This window comes from Gobio gobio (genome assembly GCF_949357685.1).
Source record: "Gobio gobio genome assembly, chromosome: 18".
NCBI classification, from domain to species: Eukaryota; Metazoa; Chordata; class Actinopteri; order Cypriniformes; family Gobionidae; genus Gobio; species Gobio gobio.
The window spans coordinates 15,838,692-15,865,351 of record NC_137111.1 but is presented as its reverse complement, the minus strand read 5'-3'; the positions used below and the strand labels follow the sequence as shown (position 1 = coordinate 15,865,351).

Below are 26,660 nucleotides of genomic sequence, written 5' to 3'. Positions count from 1 at the left end.
ATGACGAGATCACTGCATTCACGCGATCAACAGACTGTCTGTGTACTCAATGCTCATCTCTGCAGCCTTTCATGTGATTGGAATAGATCATAAAATAATGCTGTAATCCACACTTTGACGATTCGTTCATCTCGACGGCTGTAATGGTACATTAAATGTTACAAAGTTCGTAGAATAAAACTTCCTCCAGCTCTCCCCGGTTCACGAGTGTGCAGTCAGCCTCTCTCTCTCTCATTCATGCAGTCAGTGCGTGCAGTGCCTCGCTAAACCACGCCCCATCCGCAACATAATCCTACACTCATTTCAAATGCAAAGATGTCAGCCAATCACAACAGTGGGCGTTTTCACTGAAGTCTCACAACAGACACGCCCCTTGAAACAGGACATTCAGCCAGAGGGGTAATAACAGTATAGAAAAAATGCCTTTTATTTCTCAATTATGACATTTTTTTATGTAAAAACCATACTAACAATATAAGTACACCTCAGGAAACATAAAATAATAGAAAAATGCCATGCCATGGGACCTTTAACAAAAAAATAGTTAGCTGTTCCACGCCAGTGTTTTTGATCATTTTCAGAAAAATGTAATGACATATATATATATATATATATATATCTCTGAAAATTCTGTCATTAATTACTCACCCTTATGTCGTTCGACACCCGCAAGACCTCCGTTCATATTCGGAACACAAATGAAGATATTTTTGTTGAAAGCTGATGGCTGAGAAAGGCTTCAGATAGGCCTCCATTGGCATTCAGTACATTTTCACTCCCAAGGCCGATAAAAGGCACTTAAAACCTCGTTACAAAGTCCATCTCACCACAGTGACTCTACAATAATCTTACAATGCGACGACAATAGTTTTTGTGCGCAAAAAAAAATCTAAATAACACCTTTATCCAGCTTATTATTGCCTTCCGCGTGTGCCTCCACGACGCATGCGCGAGAATATGACGTAGCGCCGGGGTTCGGGAATCCATGAAATGCGCACTTTAGTCCCATTTTGAGAACTACGCCAAGACCTAAAGCACGATCAATAAAGAATTCAACAGCTTAGATACGCGCGTCTTCCTCTGCTTGTAAACAAATCGCTTCTGGGTCATGTGTCCGAACGCCGGATCTGCGTCATATTCTCGCGCATGCGTCGTGGAGGCACACACGGAAGGCAATAACAAGCTGGATAAAGGTGTTATTTAGATTTTTTTTGGCGCACAAAAACTATTGTCGTTTCATCATAAGATTATTGTAGAGTCACTGTGGTGAGATGGACTTTGTAACGAGGTTTTAAGTGCCTTTTATGGGTCTTGGCAGTGAAAATGTACTGAATGCCAATGGAGGCCTATCTGAAGCCTTTCTCAGCCATCAGCTTTCAACAAAAATATCTTCATTTGTGTTCCGAATATGAACGGAGGTCTTACGGGTGTCGAACGACATAAGGGTGAGTAATTAATGACAGAATTTTCATTTTTGGGTGAACCCTTTAAGAGACCACTTAACATTGATTTCTCAATGTTAAGTGGTCTCTTAATTTTTTCCAGAGCTGTATATAAAAAAAATAACACAATTTTTTTTTTATTCTAGTTCCATGCATTCCTTTTTCATCAACCCTTGAATGTGGGCAAGTTTCATATAAAAAAGCAGCTTTTGAGCAAAAAGCTGAGAAAATCGCATTTTTGTCAAAGACTACATCCAGATCGGCTACAGAATGATGATCAAACACAGATGGAGTAGATCGAGTCCATCAACACCCCTAATGCTTGCACAGTCCTATAGCTATTAGTAACATATACCCATTCAGTAACATAATAGTTGTTTTTATTTATGTGCTGTTTAATTTTGATCACGTCAATGTTTAATGTTGATCACATCATGTACATCTGCTTGCATATGATCGCTTGTTTTTGTGCACTCTTCTCCTGTGTTTTGATCAGGAGATTTTGTACTTATTCAGAAGATGCATAACAGCGCCCCCTAGCGTATAGCAGCGAAAACACAGAAACACTGAGAATACCATTTTTGGCGGGGAAGCGTCAATATTTTTTGCCCCATATCATGAATTTTCGGGGCATTTTTATTCATTGTGATAGCATTTTTGCCCCTAGCCCCCGTTAATTTCTGACTTTGGTGTGTTGAGTGCAAGCTGGTCCTTCTGTTGTGAGGCCTGTTTCAAGTGAAACAGATGAAACATAGCAAAGGCTGCTACTGCCCAAATCTAAAACAATGTCAATGCTCACTCAGTGCCTTTAACTCAGACAAAATTTAATACTGCTTCAGAGCGGTATTTGAGGCTAACCGTATCCCATCATTCATCATGTTCTGGAACTCGCATACCCTGAAATTAGCTATTAAATATAATTTAGTAGTAAAATATTTTTACATTTGATTGGTACAAAGATGAGTGTATTTTGTAAAATGTTTGCTACTCCTTTTTGTCACTCAAGTAAAAGCATCATCATTACTAAATTGTGTTGTCTGTTACATAGGAACTAATAGAAGTTTCATTACTTGCGTTTTTAAAACACTTTTTACACACTTTATAAGCGTCTCACCAGGTAATCAAAAGTTCTACACACTCTTGTAGTCTTCACGAATTTAAAGTATATAAGAACTGACATCACAAGGCTCCTTATCTCAGCGTTGTACAGCGCATTTTGTGACTCAGAGGCTGTTCTTTGAAGTCCTGCCAACCTAACGTCCTCCATTACCTAGCGTTAGCTGAGTTCAATTGTAAAATCAGTAAAAGTCCTTTTAACAGACGGCTAAATATTTATTTTTTGTAACATTTTGGACGGATTCCCCAACCAATCGCACGTGAAAACTTGTGCTTTTGGTAGCTGCTTTTAAATCAAATTGGCTCAAAAATCTGAGTGGACACGTGGCACCTCGGTTTGAATGGGCATTAAACATTGGGAAATACTGGGAAATACAGGACATGCATCATGCAACTAGACAAGTGGTCAAATGCAAAGACAGCAAGTGTGGGTATTGGGACGGGCCCATTGTTACTATGTTTACAGATGCTCTTCACAGCTATTCCAGCTCTGACAATATGAATGTTGTCAATGTGACACCCATGTATATACGCAGGTTACATAAGTGTACAATATCCCATAGTCAAGTGTTTTACCATGTCTTTTTTCCCGGGAACAGTAGTTATATGTAACTTAATTTTTTATTTGTTATGACATGGTTTTCATTAGCCTCCCCAGAAGTTGTTATTGTACAGATTAACGTGTCCCTTTCAGAATCCATATGTCATTTATGGTTTGAGGTCAGTAATGTCAGTGAGCTCTGTTCTCTAACTGCGGTTAGGTCTGGGAGAAAATGCAAATGTTAACACAAACTCATACCTCCATGCTCACTTCCATCTGCTGTCAGTAGATCCCAATCACAGCTCTCCAAGTCTAGCTATAGTTTATTTGTTGTTTTTATCTGTTCATCTGTTGAACCTCCATTCATCTACAGACATGATCGCTACATAATTTTCTTTTACTCTTTTTCCTGCCCCCCTCTTTTTGATGGATGGATATTTTCTATTCTGTGTCTCTGGAGCTTCTAGGGGGAGTTTCCAGAACCTTGGAGAGCCTTTTTAGATTTAGTGCTTGTAAAACAGTCATCAGGGGGCTGCTCTGAAAATGAATTCACCAAGCCCCCGACCCCCCACTCTACTACCAGTCCAAAAGAGTTCAGTACAACTTCCAGGAATCTATAAAAAGACATTTTTTACATACAGATATAGTAATATTTAAAGTTCGAACACACTTGATTGTGTTTCTCATGACTCATGACGCTTATGTTGAAATGTTTGATGTTAGTTTAGTAGGCAGCTATACATTTTCCCTATGTATCAATTTATTTGTTAAAAAAAAAAAACTCTTTTGGTACAGTACCGTTCAAACATTTGCTGTCAGTAAGATTATATACAGTGAGGAAAATAAGTATTTGAACACCCTGCTGTTTTGCAAGTTCTCCCACTTAGAAATCATGGAGGGGTCTGAAATTGTCATCGTAGGTGCATGTCCACTGTGAGAGACATAATCTATAAAAAAAAATCCAGAAATCACAATGTATGATTTTTTAACTATTTAGTTGTATGATACAGCTGCAAATAAGTATTTGAACACCTGTCTATCTGCTAGAATTCTGACCCTCAAAGACCTGTTAGTCTGCCTTTAAAATGTCCACCTCCACTCCATTTATTATCCTAAATTAGATACACCTGTTTGAGGTCGTTAGCTGCATAAAGACACCAGTCCACCCCATGCAATCAGTAAGAATCCAACTACTAACATGGCCAAGACCAAAGAGCTGTCCAAAGACACTAGAAACGAAATTGTACACCTCCACAAGGCTGGAAAGGGCTACGGGGAAATTGCCAAGCAGCTTGGTGAAAAAAGGTCCACTGTTGGAGCAATCATTAGAAAATGGAAGAAGCTAAACATGACTGTCAATCTCCCTCGGACTGGGGCTCCATGCACGATCTCACCTCGTGGGGTCTCAATGATCCTAAGAAAGGTGAGAAATCGGCCCAGAACTACACGGGAGGAGCTGGCCAATGACCTGAAAAGAACTGGGACCACCGTTTCCAAGGTTACTGTTGGTAATACACTAAGACGTCATGGTTTGAAATAATGCATGGCACGGAAGTTTCCCCTGCTTAAACCAGCACATGTCCAGGCCCATCTTAAGTTTGCCAATGACCATTTGGATGATCCAGAGGAGTCATGGGAGAAAGTCATGTGGTCAGATGAGACCAAAATAGAACTTTTTGGTCATAACTCCACTAAACGTGTTTGGAGGAAGAAGAATGATGAGTACCATCCCAAGAACACCATCCCTACTGTGAAGCATGGGGGTGGTAGCATCATGCTTTTGGGTGTTTTTCTGCACATGGGACAGGGCGACTGCACTGTATTAAGGAGAGGATGACCGGGGCCATGTATTGCGAGATTTTGGGGAACAACCTCCTTCCCTCAGTTAGAGCATTGAAGATGGGTCGAGGCTTGGTCTTCCAACATGACAATGACCCGAAGCACACACCCAGGATAACCAAGGAGTGGCTCTGTAAGAAGCAGGTTCTGGCGTGGCCTAGCCAGTCTCCAGACCTAAACCCAATAGAGAATCTTTGGAGGGAGCTCAAACTCCGTGTTTCTCAGCGACAGGCCAGAAACCTGACTGATCTAGAGAAGATCTGTATGGAGGAGTGGGCCAAAATCCCTCATGCAGTGTGTGCAAACCTGGTGAAAAACTACAGGAAACGTTTGACCTCTGTAATTGCAAACAAAGGCTACTGTACCAAATATTAACATTGATTTTCTCAGGTTCAAATACTTATTTGCAGTGTTGGGAATAACGGCGTTATAGATAAACGCCGTTACTAACGGAATTACTTTTTTCAGTAACGAGTATTCAAACGAATTACTGTTTCTTCCGTTACAACGCCATTAGCGTTACTGAGAAAAAAAATGCGGCGTTACTATAATTGAGCTCACTGAAGTGGTTTCATCCGAACAGGCTCTCTGTCAGTCGGACCTGCAACGCGCGTGTGTGTGTGTGTGCGCGCGCGCGCGCCAGCCATGCGTGTTGGGGGTGGGTTGGGTGGTACACATAACTGATGATGATTGGTGGGTGTGAGACAAGGTTGAGGTTGATAGGTTGAGTTCACACACACACACACACACATATGACGCACATGCATATGCACAGTCAGCGATGGCAGTCCAACGACTTCAAAGGTAGTTTTCGCAAACTGGAAGTATAAGCGCTACTTTTCCCTCGTTGAGGTGAAAGGTAAAAATGTTTATGTAACGTGCAACTTATGCCCAGGAAGAAAGAGTCTCTCCACGTCGGTGGCAAGTAATTCTAATCTAATGAAGCCTCATCATCACAGCCACAACATTAGTGGCTAAAAACCCAGGTGATAACGTGAGCTCCACTACCAGAGGAGTAGTAAAGAAGTACTGATACTATTTACACAATATTTAAACTATAGTAGTGATACTACTGATAATATTTACAATAATGTATTGAATTTGATAGGTGTCTCTCACATTGTCCCACAGCAACATTACAATACATTTGTGTACAGTGTACATTTAATGTACAATGTTTTATAATAGCAATTTATTCTATTTAGTGTCCAATTCATTCATTTAACATATTTAAAATTGGGGGCATCCAAGTTATTTGACATATTTGAACATTTGAAAGAAAAAAAAAGTAACACAGTAGTTACTTTCCCTGGTAATTAGTTACTTTTATAATGATGTAACTCAGTTACTAACTCAGTTACTATTTGCAAGAAGTTACTAGAAACTATAACTAATTACTTTTTTAAAGTAACGTGCCCAACACTGCTTATTTGCAGCTGTATCATACAAATAAATAGTTAAAAAATCATACATTGTGATTTCTGGATTTTTTTTAATTTAGATTATGTCTCTCACAGTGGACATGCACCTACGAGGACAATTTCAGACCCCTCCATGATTTCTAAGTGGGAGAACTTGCAAAATAGCAGAGTGTTCAAATACTTATTTTCCTCACTGTATGTGTGTGTGTGTGTATATATATATATATATATATATATATATATATATATATATATATATATATATATATATATATATATATATATATATATATATATATATATATATATATATATATATATATATATATATATATATATAGTAATGATGCTGAATTTTTAGCTTTATGTTATAAAGTATATTACAATAAAGTTTTTAAATTGTAATATTTCACAACATTACTGTTTTTACTGTTTACAGTACATGTGAACTTTTACAATGCTTTTAAAAGCATCCCAGGATGCACTTCATGAAGTTGAATGAATGAATGTGCACAGTTATAATCTAGAATGGGCGACTCTCAAGAAGATGCAATATGAGAGAGTTTAATTCCTAAAATATTTCATGTTGAAAAGTTCATGAAGCAGCTGAAATATAATTATGAACCTGTTGTCCCTTGTACTGTGGTTTTCTTGTAGGTGTGGTCGCTCAGCAGTGTACCGCACACGTGAAATGGCAGCAAGAGCCCTGGTTCCTTTTGTTCTGGTGACCCAAGTTCCCTCCACTATCCAAACTCTACTGGAGGAGCTGCCTGAAGAACCTGGACCAGGAATCCAACAAAACCACATCCATGGAACATTGCTTCAGGTGTGTGAATCCTCCCTAATCACATGCTCTGTACAGCAATCCATTAAGTTGTGTTACATTACATACGCAGCATCTACAAAAGTATAAAGTATTTGGGGGGAAAAACATTTTTAAAATCCATTGTAAATTATTTGTTATGGATTAGTTTTAAATGGTCCAATATGCTATTTTCTGAAAGATGCTGATACCTGAATTATTCCCCTTTGAAACAATTAAAAACATTGTCGTGTTTGCTGCATTGCAGTATAACATTGCAAGTTTTTGGGGTTTTTTGCATAATAGAAACATTTTATTGTTGGTACACCCAGCAATAGATGGGGGTAAGCAATTGAAACAGCATTAAGGAATGTTGCATGCTCGACTCGAACATGCTTAACCCACATGAGTGCAACAGCAGTAAGCATTTTTGCTAACCTCTATGCCACATCTCTCACACAATAGATATTATTTGATAGAATTGATAGACATGGATACTTGAACCCCCAAAGGATTCACTTGATAGAACGGAATCAACATAAAACTTAGAAGCTTAAGAGATAATTGTAGATTGAGCATGTGAGATGTAGTTTTGACACTAAAGCTGGTTTCTGGGTTTGAAACTGGAATTGTCTGTGAGCATATGTGTGTGGAGAGTGAGACGGACATATCTGTAGATAAATGCTGGGATGAAGATGTGCTTGTGTAAGGGAAGAACTGGATTTGGTGTTCTCTCCTGTCATGGCAGTCATATATCTACCCAAATCTCCTGCAGATGTGGAGGGAATTAGACTATGGTGAGTAATCATTGAGGTCCAAAGGAGGGATTTTGTGTGGGTGTAAAACGATATCATATGTTATAAAATATTTAAAGACCCCCTGTGGTGAAAAACTAGTTTTTAATATTGTTTGTATGACTATGTGGTGTTTTAATATGCTTTAGGACAAACCATGAGCAAACTCATAAGTCAGCACCATAGCGGAGTATATTTTCCTTAAAACTGCAGTGAACCAAAGACAGTTTCAAAAACGCAGTTTGAAGTTGCAGTTGTTCTCTACGTCACAAATGTCGTTATAACCAACCCCGTAGAACTGCATGATTAAAAGATTGCAATATCAATTAAAACACCCACATTATATTGTCTATGTCTATTAAACCTGTGTCTATTACACACCAGAACATTCAAATATGTGTTGTCGCTGCTGCTGATACAGAGAAAGAAGTTATGAAACCGTCTTTTCAACCACACAGCCTTTCATTATTTCAGTGTTACAAATATTCAAATAATCACAGAAGTACTATATTTCAGATATAAACACTGATGTCTACGGTACCGATCGAGTAAATCACCTTTTGAAAGTAAATTGGCCCTTCAAATAATGATTGTATCAATTACATTATGCTGCCAGGTGGCTGTCAGAAAAATGATTTGTCTTTGAATCATTTGTTGAAGAGATTTGTTCAAAAACGCTGTTCATACAGTAATGAAATTAGTGAAATATATGAGTCATTGAATCATTCATTCAAACCAATTTTCTAATTTTATCCAGAATCGTGCAGCTTTACAATCCTGTCAACGTGCCGGACGGGCATTAGCATATCATTAACTATGTTGCGAAGCAGGAGAGTCTCAAGAGAAGCCAGGTTATCCTGCAGTGGTGGCTGGTCAAAAGAGGGCGCTGGGGCGCCGCCCCCATCAAAATTCCAGAAGTATATATGTATACAAAAATGATACAAAAGTGAAATAAAAATAAAATAGTTTACTCATACGATGTGCTGGCTGTTAGTAAGAGCCTCAGCATTTAATAAAAACTGGCTTTGATGGGTTAACTATTTTATATGCTCTTCAATAGGTTTCATGCGATTGAATGCGTGAGGGACGACGGACAAATGGATGTAAATCGGAGTCTAAAAATATACGGGCAGCATGTGACCTGAAGCTGGTCTCTAACTGGTTCTTAAAGATCCCAAACTGCGTCCCTGGCGAATCAGAATTGGATGCGTGTTATTTTATCCAATCTGATTGGTTCTCGTCACCTGTCATTTAACTTTACACTCTTGGCCACTAAAGCGAAAGTGCGCGGGCGACACAGTCACTCCGACTCCGCCAAAACCTTATTAGGATGATCACTTTCGTAGAGATGGCAGCAGTTAAACCAAATTCTTTCACAAGGTGTTCGTTGAAAGAAAAAAAATGATAAAGGATCCCGAACCGGACCAACGCGATTTACAAATCCAGCAGCAGGCCAGTGACAGGACGCAGCTGCACTCGGAGCTTCACAAGCTTGTTATGAGAAACGTAAATGGCCTGCTTGGATGTGTTGTTAGCAATGCCCTTTATTGCTTTCCCTGTCTTTTATTTCTAAGTGTCGGTAATGAAGTTTTGTGGACAACAACGGGGGTAAGAGACCTCAAATATCTAACTGAAAAATGCAAACGTCATGACACTACTGAGATGACTGACTTTAATCAGAGAGTCATTGAGAAATTTGTCATTGAAAAAACACCCCCACAGAAATAATTATCACCAGCCGCCACTGTTATCCTGGTATATTTTTCTGTTGATATGAAAAATCAGGTACATTTAGCAATATAACTGACGTTCTAAGTTGTTCAAAGCGTTACAAATTTTAAGAAGGCAGACTGAGATGGTGAACCGCAACATGGTTTGTGTAACATTAGCAGCACATTATTAGCTGTTTGATAATGTAGTCAAGCAAATGGCTAATCATATTAATTATCGTTATGTGTCCGACATTGTAAAGAGTGATACATAAAACACATTATCATTCTGATACATCGATTTGTAGATGACCCTTTAATTCACTCTTCCACTTATTCTGGCTGAATTAAATTATATGGCTGAATGAAACCAGTATTTCCACTTGGCATTGTGCAGCATTTACTACAGTGAAGTTGACCGAGTGGAACTGGTAGTCTGAGTGTGAATCGGGGTGGAGGCGGAACTAATATGCATATTCATGGATCTGCATATACTAAATAAGCATGGGTAGTAGAGTTGCATTCAAGCTATTTTAAGGCACAAAGAAATTATTTTCACAGGGGAAAAAAACATTTAAATATGTAATTTTGTTAGTTTTAAGGGATACAATTATAGACTACAGGATTGAGCAATTAAAGACCTATTAAGGTGATTTTAGGCAAAATAGCCGTAAAATGATAAATACAGTCAATAATAATGATTTAATGATTTATCACTTTCAACCAATAGGTGGCACAGTTACGAAATTTATGTGGTGTGGTCATAATAAGGGAACAATGACACATGCAAAGATTGGTGTCAATATAGTGTCAATATGTCATTGCAGAGATAAAGCCTCAAGAGGCCTTTTCATTATAAGTATGGACCACATGGCGGTGCTGTTTTGAAGTACCTTAAAGGCATGGTGCTGATGGTACAAACCAAGTTTCGTAATGATACACCAATTCATTTGTAAAGTATAGCATTTTATATCATAATACTGCATTGTAGTCAATAGAAATTTAATATTTTGTTCTATTATAGCGCCACCAAGTGGCACAATCCTACCATTTTTTTATGTGTCCTCGGAGTGAGCCCATACATGTCTGTGTCAATTTTGGTGAAAATATCTCGTTTCGTTTTGGAGTTATAGACATTTATATGAAAAAACACATGAAAAATGACTGACACCTGACTTTGATTGGATTTTACACCCCCTTACTATCAATATTTTGACATTTGGGCTTTAGGGTTCAGCTATCAACCTATGTTTACGAACTTCTGACGCTGGTTTCGTCTCAATCGGAGTAGCGGTTTCGAAGATATCAGCTAATGTTTTTAAAGCGCTAAATTACAACGCTGCACAAACCATACGCCGAAACCTGGCAAGTCTGGTATCGTTGGACTTGGCAAGGATTCAGGAGACAAAAAAAGTTAGTCCAGTGAAAATACGTCAATCACACCCAAAGTTATAAGAATTTGAAAAAAAAATGTATCCAATAGGTGGCGCTGTCTCGAAACTTCTTGAGCTCCTTCAGGGCATCGTGCTGATGACCTAAACCAAGTTTCGTAACAATATGTTCATGCGTTCCTAAAATACAGCATTTTAGCACATAATTCAAAATGGCCGACAGCCAAAATGGCCGACAGCCAAAATGCCCGATATGGTAAAATTGAATATCAGACGACTCGGCATGCCGTCCTGAATCTAACAAGACCACTTTAATTATTTTTGGACAAACAGTTCAAAAGTTATAAGCCAAAACAGCCATTTTTCTTATCTCCGGACCAGTAGGTGGCGCTGCGCTGAAACGCTGCATGTTGCCTCAGGACATGCTTGTGTTGACATGTACCAAGTTTGGTTTGAATGCGATGAAACGTTGCGGAGATATTGACTTAAGTGTGTTTTTGCAAGCGTTACGCAAAATTTGTTTGCGTGTTTATCAAAAACGATGTGACGAATCAACTTGAATTCCATGTTTATTTGTCAACTTGGTCTGAAGATGATCTGGTTCAATTTTCTTGCAAATCGGATGAACCGTCTAGGACGAGTTCGCAAAAGTAGGTTTATCGAAAAATTCAAAATGGCGGGAAAATTTTCATGACGGAAAATGACGTCATATGGTGCAATCAAATCGCATTGAGCCAAGAAATCAGAGGAAAAAAGAATTTAGTTTCTAGCCCTTTTGGTTAAAAAGTTATTAGCAGAAACATGAGTCAAACTTTGGACAGGTGGTAGCGCTAGAGGGATTGAGTTAGAGACTCCAAATTTGCTATGTTGACACTTCAGACTGTCCTCTATGAGTGTGCCAAATTTCATAACTTTCCCGCAAGCGGTTCTATGGGCTGCCATAGACTCAAGAGCGGAAGAAGAAGAAGAATAGGAACGCTAACGGTTTCAATAGGTGCCTTCGCACCTTCGGTGCTTGGCCCCTAATTAAATGCTCAAGCGCATGCATAAAGCTCGGCTCACCAGAAAACATTGAAAGAACTTTTCTGAGATCAGGCAAACAACCAAAAAAGCTAGAATTTAAATAACCCTTTCTTTCACTTACTTCACACATAAATCTAAATTATAAGCAAATTAATAAATAAATAAACTGCAAGCTTAAACACTTACAATAGAAATATCAGTACAAACATTATCAGGCCGACGGACAAGTAGCCTTAACTTCAAATGAAGACTCAGTTTTTCAGAGGTTAGAACACAAGCAAAGTAAATAAACATTATGTTAAAACAAATAAATAAAATGCATAGCTGCAGACGGAAACATTACAACAATATGGACAATTAAGCTTTTTTCAGAATTTATTTTCTTCTCATATTATGAGAAAGGAACACATTCTTGTCCGTGTTTTCAGGGAGAAGTAAACTCTGTCTTGCTCACAATAAAAGATGCACTCGATGGCATGAACATGGAAGTTATCTTAAACATGTCGGGCAGTTAAGCGTGATACTAATTTAGCTTCCACACTCCGCACGAACACTTTGATGTACAGCTAATATTGTTGCACATTTATCTAGGTTAAAATTAATGATAGAGTGAGCGGCCATGTAAAGTGGCTAACATTAGACTACTACTTTAATGTTTTAAAAGATAAGCCATGTTTGCAATGGGTTATTGCAACTAGCAAAAATCAGAATCAGAATGAGCAAACACACAAGAAATAGATGTTGTGATTTTTTTTGGAGCTCTGGATACATAAATACATGCATACATATATGACACTAATAGAAATAATATTTTAAATAAGACTAAAAGAAAAAAAATTATAATAATAATAATAATAATAAAGTGGTATACATCTGGAACAGAAGACGTGTACAGATTTGTGCATTATGTACTGTATATATAGCTGTATAAATAAAAAATGGTCTCACTAAGTGTTGAGGTATGAATTATAGAAACGGGTAGTAGTTGCTGTTATTTGTTTAAGATGGAGATAGCATTGGGGGGAAACTGTTTTTATGCCTAGATGTTCTAGTGCACAGAGATTTGAATGTCTGTCTGCCGGCAGAAGTACAAACAGGTTGTGCCTGGGGTAAGAGGGGTCTGTGATGATGTTACCGGCCTGCTTCTTCACTCTGGAGATGAAGTCCTGAAGGTTGGCCAGGTGCATACCAATTATCCTTTCAGCTGTCCTAACAGTATGTTGCAGCCTTCTTTTTTGCTGGCTGACACAAACCAGACAGTTATAGAAGTGCACAGAACCACTGGTTGATGATCCACTGACAGAAGGATGTGAGTTCAGAGAGTCAGTTTATTCAGTAGGGTATCCAGGATGATGGGGTTGAAAGCGGAGCTGAAGTCCACAAACAGGATCCTTGCATAAGTCCCTGGTTTGTCCAGATGTTACAGGATGTAGTGCAGTCCCATTTTGACTGCATCATCCACAGACCTGCTTGCTCGATAAGCAAACTGCAGGGGGTCCACAAGGGTCCAGTTATGTCCTTCAGGTGGGCCAACACCAGTCTCTCAAATGACTTCATGACCAGAGACTTCAAAGCAACAGGTCTGTAGTCATTTAGTCCTGTGATGGGTTTGGTTTCTTTGGTACGGGGATGATGGTGGACCGTTTGAAGCAGGAGGGAACTTCACACAGCTCAAGTGATCTGTTGAAGATCAGTGTGAAGATGGATGACAGCTGGACAGCACAGGCTTTGAGACAGGCTGGTGAGATACTGTCTGGGCCTTTGGCTTTTCTTATCTTTTGTTTCCTGAAGACCCGGCATAGATCCTCCTCACAGATCTTAAGTGCAGACTGAGAAGCAGTAGGGGGCAGGGGTGTTGATGGTTGTGTGAAGAGACGGTCAGAGTGGGTGTGGGGTGTGAGACCTGGCTTTTCAAACCTGGAGTAAAACACATTGAGATTGTCGGCCAGTTGTTGATTCTCCACAGTGCTGGGGTATGGTGGCTTTTAGCTGGTTGTGGCTTTCAGTCCCTTCCATACTGATGCAAGGTCGTTAGCTGAAAACGGGTTTTTCAGCTTTTCAGAGTAGCTTCTCTTAGGTACTCTTATCTCCTTATTCAGTGTGTTTTGGCCTGTTTGCACAAGGCTTGTCCCCACTCCTGTAGGCATCCGCTTTGGCCTGGTAAAGCTGTTTAAGTTTTGCAGTGAACCATGGCAAATCATTGTTACATGTTACAAATGTCCTGGTGGGAACACGCATGTCCTCACAGAAGCTGATGTAGGATGTCATGTGTCAGTGGCTGCGGCCTCAAAAACTCTCCAATCAATGCAGTTGAAACAGTCTTGTAGATCCTGCTCTGTTTGGTCCGTCTCTTTACAGTTCTTACTACAGGCTTAGCAGATTTAAGTTTCTGCTGGGAGAAGATGAACCAAACAGTCTCAATGCCACTCAGGGGACAGAGTGATACGCATCTTTTGAAACAGTGTAGCAATGGTCCAGTATGTTACTGTCCCTGGTGGGGCATGTGATGTGCTGTCTGTATTTAGGCGTTTCGTGGGTGAGATTAGTTTAATAAAATCAGAATCTTTCTCATCCAAGCATTTTTGGTGGCCGAAGTTTCAGTGCTTCCTTGGTTATTTTTTGTTATTGACGTTTTAATCATGCTACTTGTCTCACAAGGCAAGTAAACTGTTCTTTCTTTTGCCTTTCAAAAAAACTTTTCCTGGACAATTGGACAAACATTAATGTTGAGCACTTATAAGAGACTTTTCTCTTACTTTTTGTACTGACCCCAAACTTTTGAACTGTAGTGATATTTTTATATGTACACTATTTTTTTATTCATATATTTTTTATTTAAAAAATGTATTAGTTAACCTTTGTTTCGATAATCTATTTTACACATTCTAGTAAAGTAACTTTGCCAACTACATGTCAATTAACACTCCTTAGATAGTTAGGAGACTGTTTATTTAATATCTGTTAACACTTGGTCCCCCAACAGACATTCTACTGACTATAAGTAACTTCTCAACTACATATCAACTTATTCTAGTAAACTAAACCCTAACATCTAGCCCTAACCTAACAGTCTACTATGGTCTGCTAATACTCTAATGAGAGTAAGCTGACATGTAGTTGCAAAGTTACTGTATTATTTGTTGTTATGCACAGTTCCATTCTGTTTTGATCCTGTTTGCACTGTAAAAGACCAATAAGCAAGCATATATCAAATATAAATAAAAAGAGAACTACATGCACTATGAAAGAGACAACAAATGAAAGGGAAACGGATAGTGAAAGGGCTGTTTATTTTCCTGTATTTAACCTTTTGTCGATTCCGATTCACTGTGTCACAGTGACTCTCTCTTGACTCTTTGAATATGGAAATTTTGGATGTTTGTGTGTACGACAAGATTAGGGACAGATAACAGACGCTGCACATCTTGTCTGTGTGTGTGATGGGGGGCTGGGGGGGGGGTGAAATATGTTCAGATCAGCTTGTGATAATGTAACATTTTCATTGGAGAACTGCCCTCATGGTGCTATCTGATGTGAATACCTGAACTGCATGCAGGAATGGTGTACGTGTGTACCGCAGCATCGCCTAAGAGATGGATAAAGATGGCACTGCGCATGCATGGCTTTGTTTTTGTGTCCGTGTTCGTTTTAAAAACCTTAAAGGCATAGTTCACCCAAAAATGCTGTAATCATTTACTCACCCTCATGTCGTTCAAAACCCAAAACACTAAACTTATTTTTGGGTGAACTATCCCTTTAAACTGGAGTCTTTTATGTGCAATGAGAGTTGACAAAAAATAACTATAATATTCTAGACCTTGATAATAGCTGGTAAAAAAAATTTGATTAGGACTTACAAAACTTACCACCATGTTATTAAAGGTCCCATGGCATGAAATTGTAATTTTATAAAGTTTTTCAACATTAATATGAGTTCCCCTAGCCTGAATATTGTCCCCAAGTGGCTAGAAATTTTGATCATTGTAAACCGAGTTCTGGCTGTCTTTCTCTGCCTTTGAGAAAATGACAGGCCAGACTAGCCAATCTTGAAGTCTCCTGTTATGAAGTCATAACAGGAACGGTTACCTCCCTTTCCTCCACCCAGAGATTTTTGTACGCCCATGCAAGCGCCATATTTGTCCTCGAGAGATCATGGCTTGTGAACGAGTGAATGCTGGCAGTTTCTGGATGTATAAACGAAAACAGAAGTCTTTTTTCAGTTCCTTCTGATCTGTGATCAGTGATTTCTGATGTGTAGCTAATTATTCAAGTTCACACAGAACTTTATTATTCGTGCACACGCTGCGGCTTCTCTCTCTCCCGACAGAATGGTGTTTTCTATCTTGTGAGTCAGTGTTTTTGTACGTCCTCATCGCGTCTATCTATTCTACAATGTGCATACAGTCATGAGTTTCTGCTCAGCATCGGCAGACTCACATCTCTTTAGAGATAAACCTCACACACGCCGAAGCTCGGGCTGCACTGGCCGGTCGGCCTTCAACATCACCGACCCCCAGTACTGCATCTGGCCCACAGCGGCGCCGCCATACGCGGCGTGAGATTAAGCAGAAGGGGGGTAAGCGTGAGCGTATCCGGGCTAGCCAGCTATCCCCACAATAAACTGGATTACATTCGAATCAACACTTACTCGTAACTTGCTCATCTTGAAAGCTGTAATGGTACATTGCATGTGTTACAAAGTTGGTAGAATAAGGATGAAGTCGGACTCGGCGTGACTGGGACTCGTGTTTATTCAGAACTCTCAGATACAAACAAAATAAACTTGCGCTGACAGACAGCGCTCTCACAAATCAGTAGTTACTATAAATAACTTTGTTAGCAATCGCTCTGTCTCTGGTCCGTGATGTCAGGTTCGCGAACAAATCATTCTTTTGAACCGGTTCTTTTTAGTTAACCGAACCAGTTCACCAAATCGGACTGAATCATTCTAAACGGTTCATGTCTCCAGTCAGCGCTGATCCATAATTTACTAGAGTTACTAACTTTCTGACATGAGTGACAGCCCCTCCGACTAGAAATAAACGAATAACCTGTAGTATATGCTAGTAACTAAAACAGTTCACTGAACTGAGACGTACTGACAGAACTGATGAGAAGTGAACTCAGGTCCATCCGTCTCTCTGGCAGCAGGCTCTGCTCGTGCCTGGTAGACCTCGTTAAACCACGCCCCCTCCGCTACAAGATCTGATACTCATTCAAATGCAAAGATGTCAGCCAATCACAACAGTGGGCGTTTTTACTGAAGTCTCACAGCAGACACGCCTCTTGAAACAGGGCATTCAGCCAGAGGGCAAACATCAGTATAGAAAAAATGGCTTTTATTTCTAAATTATGACATTTTATGATGTAAAAATCATACTAACAATATAAGTACACCTCAGGAAACATTATAAAATAATAGAAAAATGCCATGCCATGGGACCTTTAATGTAGGTTGTTTGCTAGGGCATTGCTTTTCAGTTGCTAAGAAAACATGTTAGATGTTGCTTGATGTTGCATGTTGCTTCTCGACCAATCACCACTTTCCTTCTTTAACAACATGTGTGATGTCATCAAGAAGGCGGAACTAGCGACTGCATAAACAACATGTTTGCAATATGTTTGCATAAACAAACAACTGAAGTATTAGCTTAATGCTAATTCCAGTACTCACCGGGTTGTTGAAGCACCTCCGCTATCATTTATCCACTACCGCTAGCATTTATCTTTTGTCACTCTGTCATGGTAGTCCCTCGAGGAAACATTAAGACAGGGGTATTGCTGTAAATAGCTCCACAAACCTTTCCTCCATTGCATAATTCCACCTAGCATCGTCTCTCTTTTCGCCATGTTTTAAATCTGTGTAATCTTGTCATCCACAATGGCTGCATCCGAAAGCTTTGATATGCTTTCAGACAAACCATGTGCAAATTCATAAGTTTACACCATTGCGGAGTATTTTCTCCTTAAAAATTCAGTGAACCAAACAAGACAGTCTCTGATATGCGCTTTGAAATCGCTGGTGTTTCTTATGTCACAAACTACCTTGTATCCAATCACGTCAACGTGTGGGCAGGGCTTTAGCATCATCATTACTATGCTGTGAAGCAGGGGAGTCTCGAGAAGCCAGGTAAGCCTGGTATATTTTTCTGTTGATATGAAAAATCGGGTACCTGTAGCAATATAACAGGTGAATTTTATATATGATTTATATTATGATGTTATGATGAACTGTATGCCTTTCTCCACTGATGTTCTATGGTGTTCAAACCGTTTCTAAGGATGCTGATTTTTAGATATGGTTATGGTTACACATGGTTTGTGTAACATTAGCAACACATAATTAGCTGTTTGATAATGTAATTAAGCAAAAGCCTAATCATATTAATTGTTGATATGTGTCCGACGTTGTAAAGTGCGATACCTTTGTGCAGCGTTTACTACAGTAACTTGAGTAAAAGTTGACCGAGTGGGTCTCTGAGCTGGTGGGAGTGAGTGGAGGCGGGGCTAATTTGCATATCCCTTGGTCTGCGTATACCAAATTTAAGCAAGGGTGTAGTTACATTCAAGCTATTTTACAGGGGAAAAAAGTTATGAGTTTTAAGGGATACAATTATTGACTAGAAGGAGACTTAAAAATGCTGCCTTCAGAGGATGCATTCCAATGTAGAAAGACATTAAGGCATGTCCGAATCCAATGTTAGCTTCACTTCCTGTCTCCTGAGATACCTTCATCTGATACATTTTTCAAGGCAACTTAGATGTATCCTTCGCTGCCTTTGAAATCCTGTGCTTTCCATTCTGTGACAGTTGAGCTAAAAAATAAATATGCCATCTGAAAGTTGTGGTTGGTGATCAGATAATTTTTCTGGTATGGTGATATCTGAACCCATCATAAGACTGGTCATAACTTTATGTCAGTTATATAATGTAGATTGTTCTAATTTGAGGCAAAAGACCATTTCCCCAAGTTTTAATTGATATTCTAGATTCTAGATATCACCCACCAAAAAGTAATCACAATCTGTAGTACAAATAATTAATCACTTCAACTTTCCTTTGGACATTACTGACCATAAGCAAATGTAACAGTGTGTTTATGCTTAAACAGAAAACCGATATGGCTAGAGAAAGTGAAATACGAAAAAAAAAAAAAAAAAAGCCTGTGGGTGGGAGGAAAACGGGTTTCAGATGTTGTTGTCTCGGCCCTGAATTAAAGACTTTTTGTTGTTCTGTTGAAGCGGATGTGTGTAAGCCTACATAAAAATAGCTTCACTGTATATACACCTTCTGTAACACAACACACCCACAGTCCTTGATTTGCATTACAGAGAGTTGATATACCAGGATGAAATGAAGAAGTGTGTCAGCACAGTGTTTCGAAGTGCCATTTTGATTACAAAACCAGCTCTGCGGAGTAAACGCTTGAACCCTGCAGAGTTCACTTAAAAATCCCTGTTGACATAACTCACTGGTTCCCTTTAGAAGCCGGCTAACGAGGGAAACAGATTGAGCAGCACTAACCTAACCTGATGCATCGGCAACAACTTTTTTCCAAAAGTCCTAGGTAACATCCAGGATCCACGGGGAAATTAATCCACTGTGTGTTTTGAAAACATTAAATCAGATCAGCAGACATACTGCACTCAATGCGGGTCTTCCACGCACACACACATGCTCTCGAGGTAGTGTTTACTGATTCAGTCCTCTAACCATTGTCTTAGAATTGAGTCTTTTGTTGTTGTTGTTTTTAACTGAGCGCAGTCCAATGTTTATTTATATATTTTTTGAAAGCAGTCCCAGTCTGATTTGTTGTTTTTTTTTAAAAAGGGAATGAAAAAGAACAGCCCGATTATTTTTATTATTTTTGTGACAGAGAAAATTTAATTACAAATGAAAAAATGTATTTTAACATGTCAACTAATAATATGTGCATATCAAATAAATGTTAAATTAATATAAAGACGCCAGACAGAGGTTTTTTATGTAATGGTGCTCTTTTACTTTTCTTGCACACCAAAAAAAACTGAATATTTCTCAAAGTGCATCAGAGTGGAAGAGAAGTGTGCATTAATGAATATATTACCTTTCCTCAGATATTTTTTTTTTTGCTCGTAGCTCCACCCACAGTGAGACCTCATTGGTCTAAAATACCACTCTGCATAACTGTGTATTAAACATTTTGGGGAGATCCTGATTTGCATTGAGATTAATCTGGCATGATTTTTGTTTTCAGTATTAACAAGCAAATTATTTGTCACACGAAAATGTCTCATCCAACCCGGTTTAGTACATGTCATTGTGTGTGTGCGTGTTCCTCCTCGGTTGTGCATTGCTGCCAACGCTCTGGATTGTGATCGCTTCAAACAGCCTTGAAACACCCACTCACACAAGCTTTGTTTCTTCTTTAAGGAAAAGCCTATAAAAAAAAGTCAAACTGATGAGACAAATGAGCTTAATTAGATTTAGATTGTGTCCAGACTTTCCAAATCTTCTCATAAAATCATCCGCACACAGATTGGCTTTTAAAACGTTTCCTTGCAGTCTTATTTCACAGTCGACCCAACGGCCTTAGTGTGTCAAAGGTCAGCATCTAGGACTGCATTCAGGCAGTGTGCTGGTGTTTGTTTTTGCATGTTTCTTTTCTAAATGTGTGCACGTCTCTCTGTACGCTGAATTATGGACCTCTATGGGGTGTTTATTTTTGCCCTTAGACGCTGCCATCGGTTTGTGGTCAGTCACAAGTTGTGTAGTTCGTCACTATAAATACACACACTTTTCTCCGAGGGCGCAGAAGAGGCCGGCCGTCATGGGCCTTCCCACCCGATGGCACAAGCAGGCCTGGGCTAGATGTGTGGGAGACAGGGTGTGGGCCGCTAGTGTCGGGGGGTGTCCGCAGCTTGAAGGCCAGGCCTGGTATTTCATGGTCAAACTTGTTTTGCCGTGTGCCTCTCCCTCCCGGGGCATAATGAGTGGCTTCCACATTGCGGCTGTATCCCAGTAAAGAGACTATTTCAGCCTTCTCTACACTCTTTAACCGGGCATGCATAGAGCCATCTACTATCCTTAAATTTCTTTCTCTCTCTATAGACTGTTATATGCATTGATGTTAATTGAACTAATAAATAAGAAAGACATATTTCAGATTAAGAAAGATTAACTAATAATGAAGAATCTGATCCGTCTTTCTAATTTGTCTGGTGCTTTTCCAATTGCTATGTCTGATCTCCATCTGATCCCTCTGTGAATTATCTGTCTAATGCCTTTTTGTTGTATGTCTGATTCCTTATTCCTGTTTGATGTCTATCTAATATCAGAGTTTATATTTTGAATTTGTATTTCTGGTGACTGATTAATTGGTATAATTTCGATCTGATCTCCCTCTAATCTATCTGATCCCCTGTGATTATCTCTCTGATTCGCTATTTGATCTTTTTTAATGTCTGTCTGATCTCTCTGATTCATCTGTCTGAATTTTGTTTTTGATCTCTGTCTGATCTCTCTCTCCTCCTCTGATTTGTCTATCTGATCCCTCTCTTATTTGACACATCTTTGATTTATGTATTTGACATCTCTCTTTGATTCTGTCTGATGTGTCCTGTCTGATCGCTCTCTTATTTATCTGTCTGAAATCTCTCTTTGATCTCTGTCTAAACTCTCCCTGATTCCTCAGTCTGATCCCTTTTATTTATTTCTCTGATCTCCGATTTATGTATCTGATATTGCTCATGCCTTATGATCTCTCTGATTTAAGTCTGATTTCTCCATCTGTGATCTATGATCACAATTAAGGGTAGCAATGGGTACACAGACTCTGCTTCTCTGCTTCTGATCGGATTATTTCACTGTAGTCTGATGGTACTGATATCTCTGTATAATTTTTTTTATGAACACACTATCTTTTTCTCTCCAACTTATTCTAATAGTAAAGGTGTATCATCTCCTTCACAGGTGCTGTCATTGTTACGTTCCTACCTGACAGACACACACAGACCCCAGTCAGAAAATAAGCAGGACTGTGACCTCTCCAGTGCCATTTTTCCACGGCTGTGGCTCGCTACAAGGTGGGTACTGTCAGGGTTATACATTGGTCACTACTTTTTCACTATATGCATATATATCAGCAAAAACAGTGTGCGTACAAGCAATTTTGGTTTGGCTTTAGCTAATGACATTCTTTTACAAAATAACATAGCAACTCGTTGGTGTATAAATTGAGCTCTCTCTGTTCTGAGCTCCTGTTTCAAAGGCTACTCTCTGCTCACTGACCCAGCGCACAGACAGCAGCACTGCAGGGAGAGTGACACAGCCACATGCCCTTTGACCACTCTCACTCATCCATACTGTTGCTTTATAACAAACTCCTTAATGAGGGAGAGAGATTTTGTGTTGAGTAAGATGGAACAAGTTAGCAATGAAATATTAGCATACTGGACAGTATACACTGTATGCTGCCTGCTAGAAAAGTATGTGAAACTGCATCCAACAAAAAACATTTCAAACAATTGTATGCTATATTGTCTCATGACAGTGCTACACTATATTGCCAAAAGTATTGGGACACCCCTCCAAATGATTGATTTTTGGTGTTCCAATCACTTCCATGGCCCCAGGTGTATAAAATCAAGCACCCAGGCATGCAGACTACTTCTACAAACATTTGTGAAAGAATGGGTTGCTCTCAGATGTGAAGTCAAGCATGGTACCATGATAGGTTGCCACCTGTGCAATAAGTCCATTCATGAAATTTCCAACTAAATATTCCACGGTCAACTGTTATTAGTGGTATTATAACAAAGTGGAAGCAATTGGGAACAATAGCAACTCGGCCACGAAGTGGTAGGCCATGTAAAATCACAGCGCGGCTAGGGCATGCTGAGGCGCACAGTGCGCAGAAGTCGCCAACTTTCTGCGGAGTCAATAGCTACAGACCTCCAAACTTTGTGTGGCCTTTAGATTAGCTCCAGAACAGTGCGTAGAGAGCTTCATGGAATGGGTTTCCATGCTGAGCAGCCGCATCCAAGCTTTAAATCACCAAGTGCGTCGGATGCAGTGGTGTAAATGCACAGTGCAGTTGAGACATGTTCTCTGGAGTGACGAATCACACTTCTCTTTCTGGCAAAGCGATGGATGAGATGGTTTGGCAGTTGCCAAGAGAACTGTCCTTGCCTGACTGCATTGTGCCAAGTGTAAAATTTGGTGGAGGGGGGATTATGGTGTGGGGTTGTTTTTCAGGGGTTGGGCTTGGGCTTGGACTTGGGCTTGGCCCCTTAGTTCCAGTGAAAGGAACACTTAATACTTCAGCATACCAAGACATTTTGGACAATTTCATTTAGTAGTATACCATTCCAAACATGTTCAAAGATGGGATGAAAATGGCAGAATAATGAAAGAGAAACTGGAGATAGAGGGATAAAAATGAAATTACAGCGATCCCAAACATCTGACCATATTTCCCCATAATCCTTAGCTTGGTAATTTGTTGAATTCTGAGTAATATTTTGTGTTTAAAGAGCAACAGAGGAACACAAAAAGATGAAGCCAGGCATTCAAAGAGAGGGAGAGTTTGTGTTATTAATATCTCAGTGATGAAATACTGACGTCAACCCTGAACACTGGCCCTCTTGTTCTCGCCCATGCCCATGAGCGTTTGCTGTGCACACACAACACAACACACTCGCACTCGCACTCACACTCACACACACACACACACACACAGACACACACTACTGATTTAGTCTTCCATATACTTACCGCTGTTTCTATCCACACACACACATAAACCCTCTCCCAAAAATGTTACCCCTGCAGGTTTGTCTGAGACAGAGGGCCCAGAATTCCCTTTGTGCCCATGGGGCAGCACATGTGATGCTTTATGCTAGCATCTACAATCAGTGTGAACTGAATTGTTCTGCTCTCTATTGCAGCCAGGATACATTATCAGTCACTCTGACGATAATACAGTGGTTCAAAAGTGTTTTGACACATACGCCCATTTCCTTGCCTCATCCTTGCTTGGTTGTTTTTTTTTTCATACGTTTTTATCTGCACTTCTGGATGCATTTCTTATTTTTGACAGTAGATGGTGATATAAGTTTTCCCACTGGCATAAAACATTAGAGATCCTTCTGAGACTAACTGTAAGAAATAAATGTATAGTCATTAAGTTAATTTTAAAAAAATTAGCTAATTGCTAAAAAAAAAACTGTATTTTACTGTTCATTTTTTGAATTACTTTATTTCTGCATTTGCATTAATTTCTACTTTACAATTTCAATGATGACATTCTCCTTCAAATATCCACCCTCTGTATTTTTGTTATTTGTTTGTTTTTAATCCCACCCTGTGCATGTCACACTTGAAAAATAAAGTGATGTTACTGTACAAATGCAACAAAATGCTAAAGTAAAAAATTATCATCAACTTAATCTCTCTCTCACACAAATTGACAGGCGGAATCTGTGTCTGGTAACACGTGGTGCGTTTCTAGACCTGCTGGGCTGTCTTGTGGTTGTATTCCTGTTCCTGTGTCAGGTAAGAGCTCAAAACACTGTCTGTAGCAAAGTAAGTGTAATGTCCTTTTTTCCAAATGTACAACTTCCAGTCTAGTTATATACCAAGGAAATGTGGTGTCTGCTTGAATGTGTGTTATTTTGAGTGTGCTGGAGGCCTGTGGGTCTTTGAATAAGAAAAACGCTAAACTGTCTCTGACAGATGGTCCAATTGTGCCCGTGTGACCCAGTTAAAAGGGGTGGAACTGCGTGTTTGCATGCCCCATGTGTCGCACACATGTGGGCATGGTGGCGGTGTTTATCATTTTAAAACAAGCATACTCTTACAGTCCCACCCGCCTGCCATCACTTACATAACAAACGATGGGTGCACTCACTCTCTCTCACACACACACACCACACACGCGCATGCACGCACGCGCACACACACACACACACACACGACGCCTTGTGCTGTGCAGAGATTTATTTTTACACTCTGCCCTGTACTCTCAGTCTTAACACCCTCTTAATCTCTGTCTACCTTTCCTTTCATTTCTCTTAACGTAAATTATCACTCTATCTGTCTCTATATTTCACACTCTTTCTGGCGTTTTCCTCTCTCAGTTTAAGGAATCGCCTATAAATAAAAACTGTCAAAATTCTCAAAGCCATATATCTACTTTCTACTGGATAATACAAAAAGACATATTAGGCTGAATGTTCTTTGCCATACTATGAAAGCAGATGACAAAAAGGAGCTGTCAAGTTAAAATGATTTAAAAAAAGACTTGTATAGATTATATTATTGGTTATATTTAATTTCTATATTCCAAGTTTTCTGAGGTCATATTACATCTTAGTGAGAAACACCAAAATTCTGATTGTTATACACTGAAATCTTCCCTATGCCAGAGCTCCTAAATTAATTTGTGCTTGCTCATATTCAAACTTTCCATGTTGTGTTAGTAGAGAGACATGTAAGGAACAATGCTATTTGTTTTTATTGACATCAATTCCAATGTAGGACTTCAGAAGACTTGGAATATACATTACTGTAGCACAGAAGGCATATGGGCAAATGTATAGTGTTTTTTTGGTCCTTTTGCAACTTGAGTGGCCCTTGTCACGGTTTACTTGCATTGTATGGGAAACATCTTTTTTTACACAGAAGAAAGTAATATGCCATTGGAGCAACCATTTTTGCATTTTGCTAAAATTTCATGTCATTCTAATGACTAATGCAAAGAAATCTTTTGAATTAAAAAAATATATTCAAAGAAGCAATAGATATCATAAACATAAATAAAGCATTTGGACACATTATGGTATGAGATGTTGGGTGGATAAAAATATTTGTCTAATTGTCATTAAAATAAGTGTATTAAGTAATGAATCTTTAAAATAATAAAAAATAAATACAATATAATGGTCCCTAAAAATAGCCTTTAACACTTTATTTTACAGTACCCTTGCTGTACATTACATATACATGCTATAGTAAAAACAGTAAATTGTGCATAATTACAAGCAACCAACCCTAAGACAAACCCTAACTCCATAGCATTACGTGTGTTAATATTACTGAGTAATGCGAGATTCACACTTTTTATTTCTATTGCTCTCTCTCTCTCTCTCTCTCTCTCTCTCTCTCTCTCTCTCTCTCTCTCTCTCTCTCTCTCTCTCTCTCTCTCTCTCTCTCTCTCTCTCTCTCTCTCTCTCTCTCTCTCTCTCTCTCTCCTCTCTCTCTCTCTCTCTCTCTCTCTCTCTCTCTCTCTCTCTCTCTCTCTCTCTCTCTCTCTCTGAAGAAACTAGCTTTTTAATGTGTTACTAACGCTTTCAAACTGGTCAGAATGACCTTAACAATCTGCTTTTTCATTCGTCTTGGAACTATTAAGTAGGAGCTGAAATTTTCTGGGCAGTTCTTGCATGTATTCCCATCCTGATGCACTCCTCACTGAAACAGGACGTGTGTGTGTGCGCGTCTTTGTGTATATATATATATATATATATATATATATATATATATATATATATATATATATATATATATATATATATATATATATATATATATATATATATATATAT

The 26,660-nt window shown here is 39.1% G+C and overlaps 1 protein-coding gene across 1 annotated transcript in view; it reads left to right on the top strand.

Annotated features, from left to right (window-relative positions):
* thada (THADA armadillo repeat containing) overlaps positions 1-26,660 on the top strand; it is a 157,560-nt gene that overhangs the window by 103,895 nt on the left and 27,005 nt on the right. Inside the window, 4 exon segments of the mRNA XM_079842969.1 lie at positions 7,017-7,185; positions 22,030-22,142; positions 24,531-24,580; positions 24,583-24,612. Coding sequence (XP_079699095.1) covers positions 7,017-7,185; positions 22,030-22,142; positions 24,531-24,580; positions 24,583-24,612 — 362 coding nt within the window.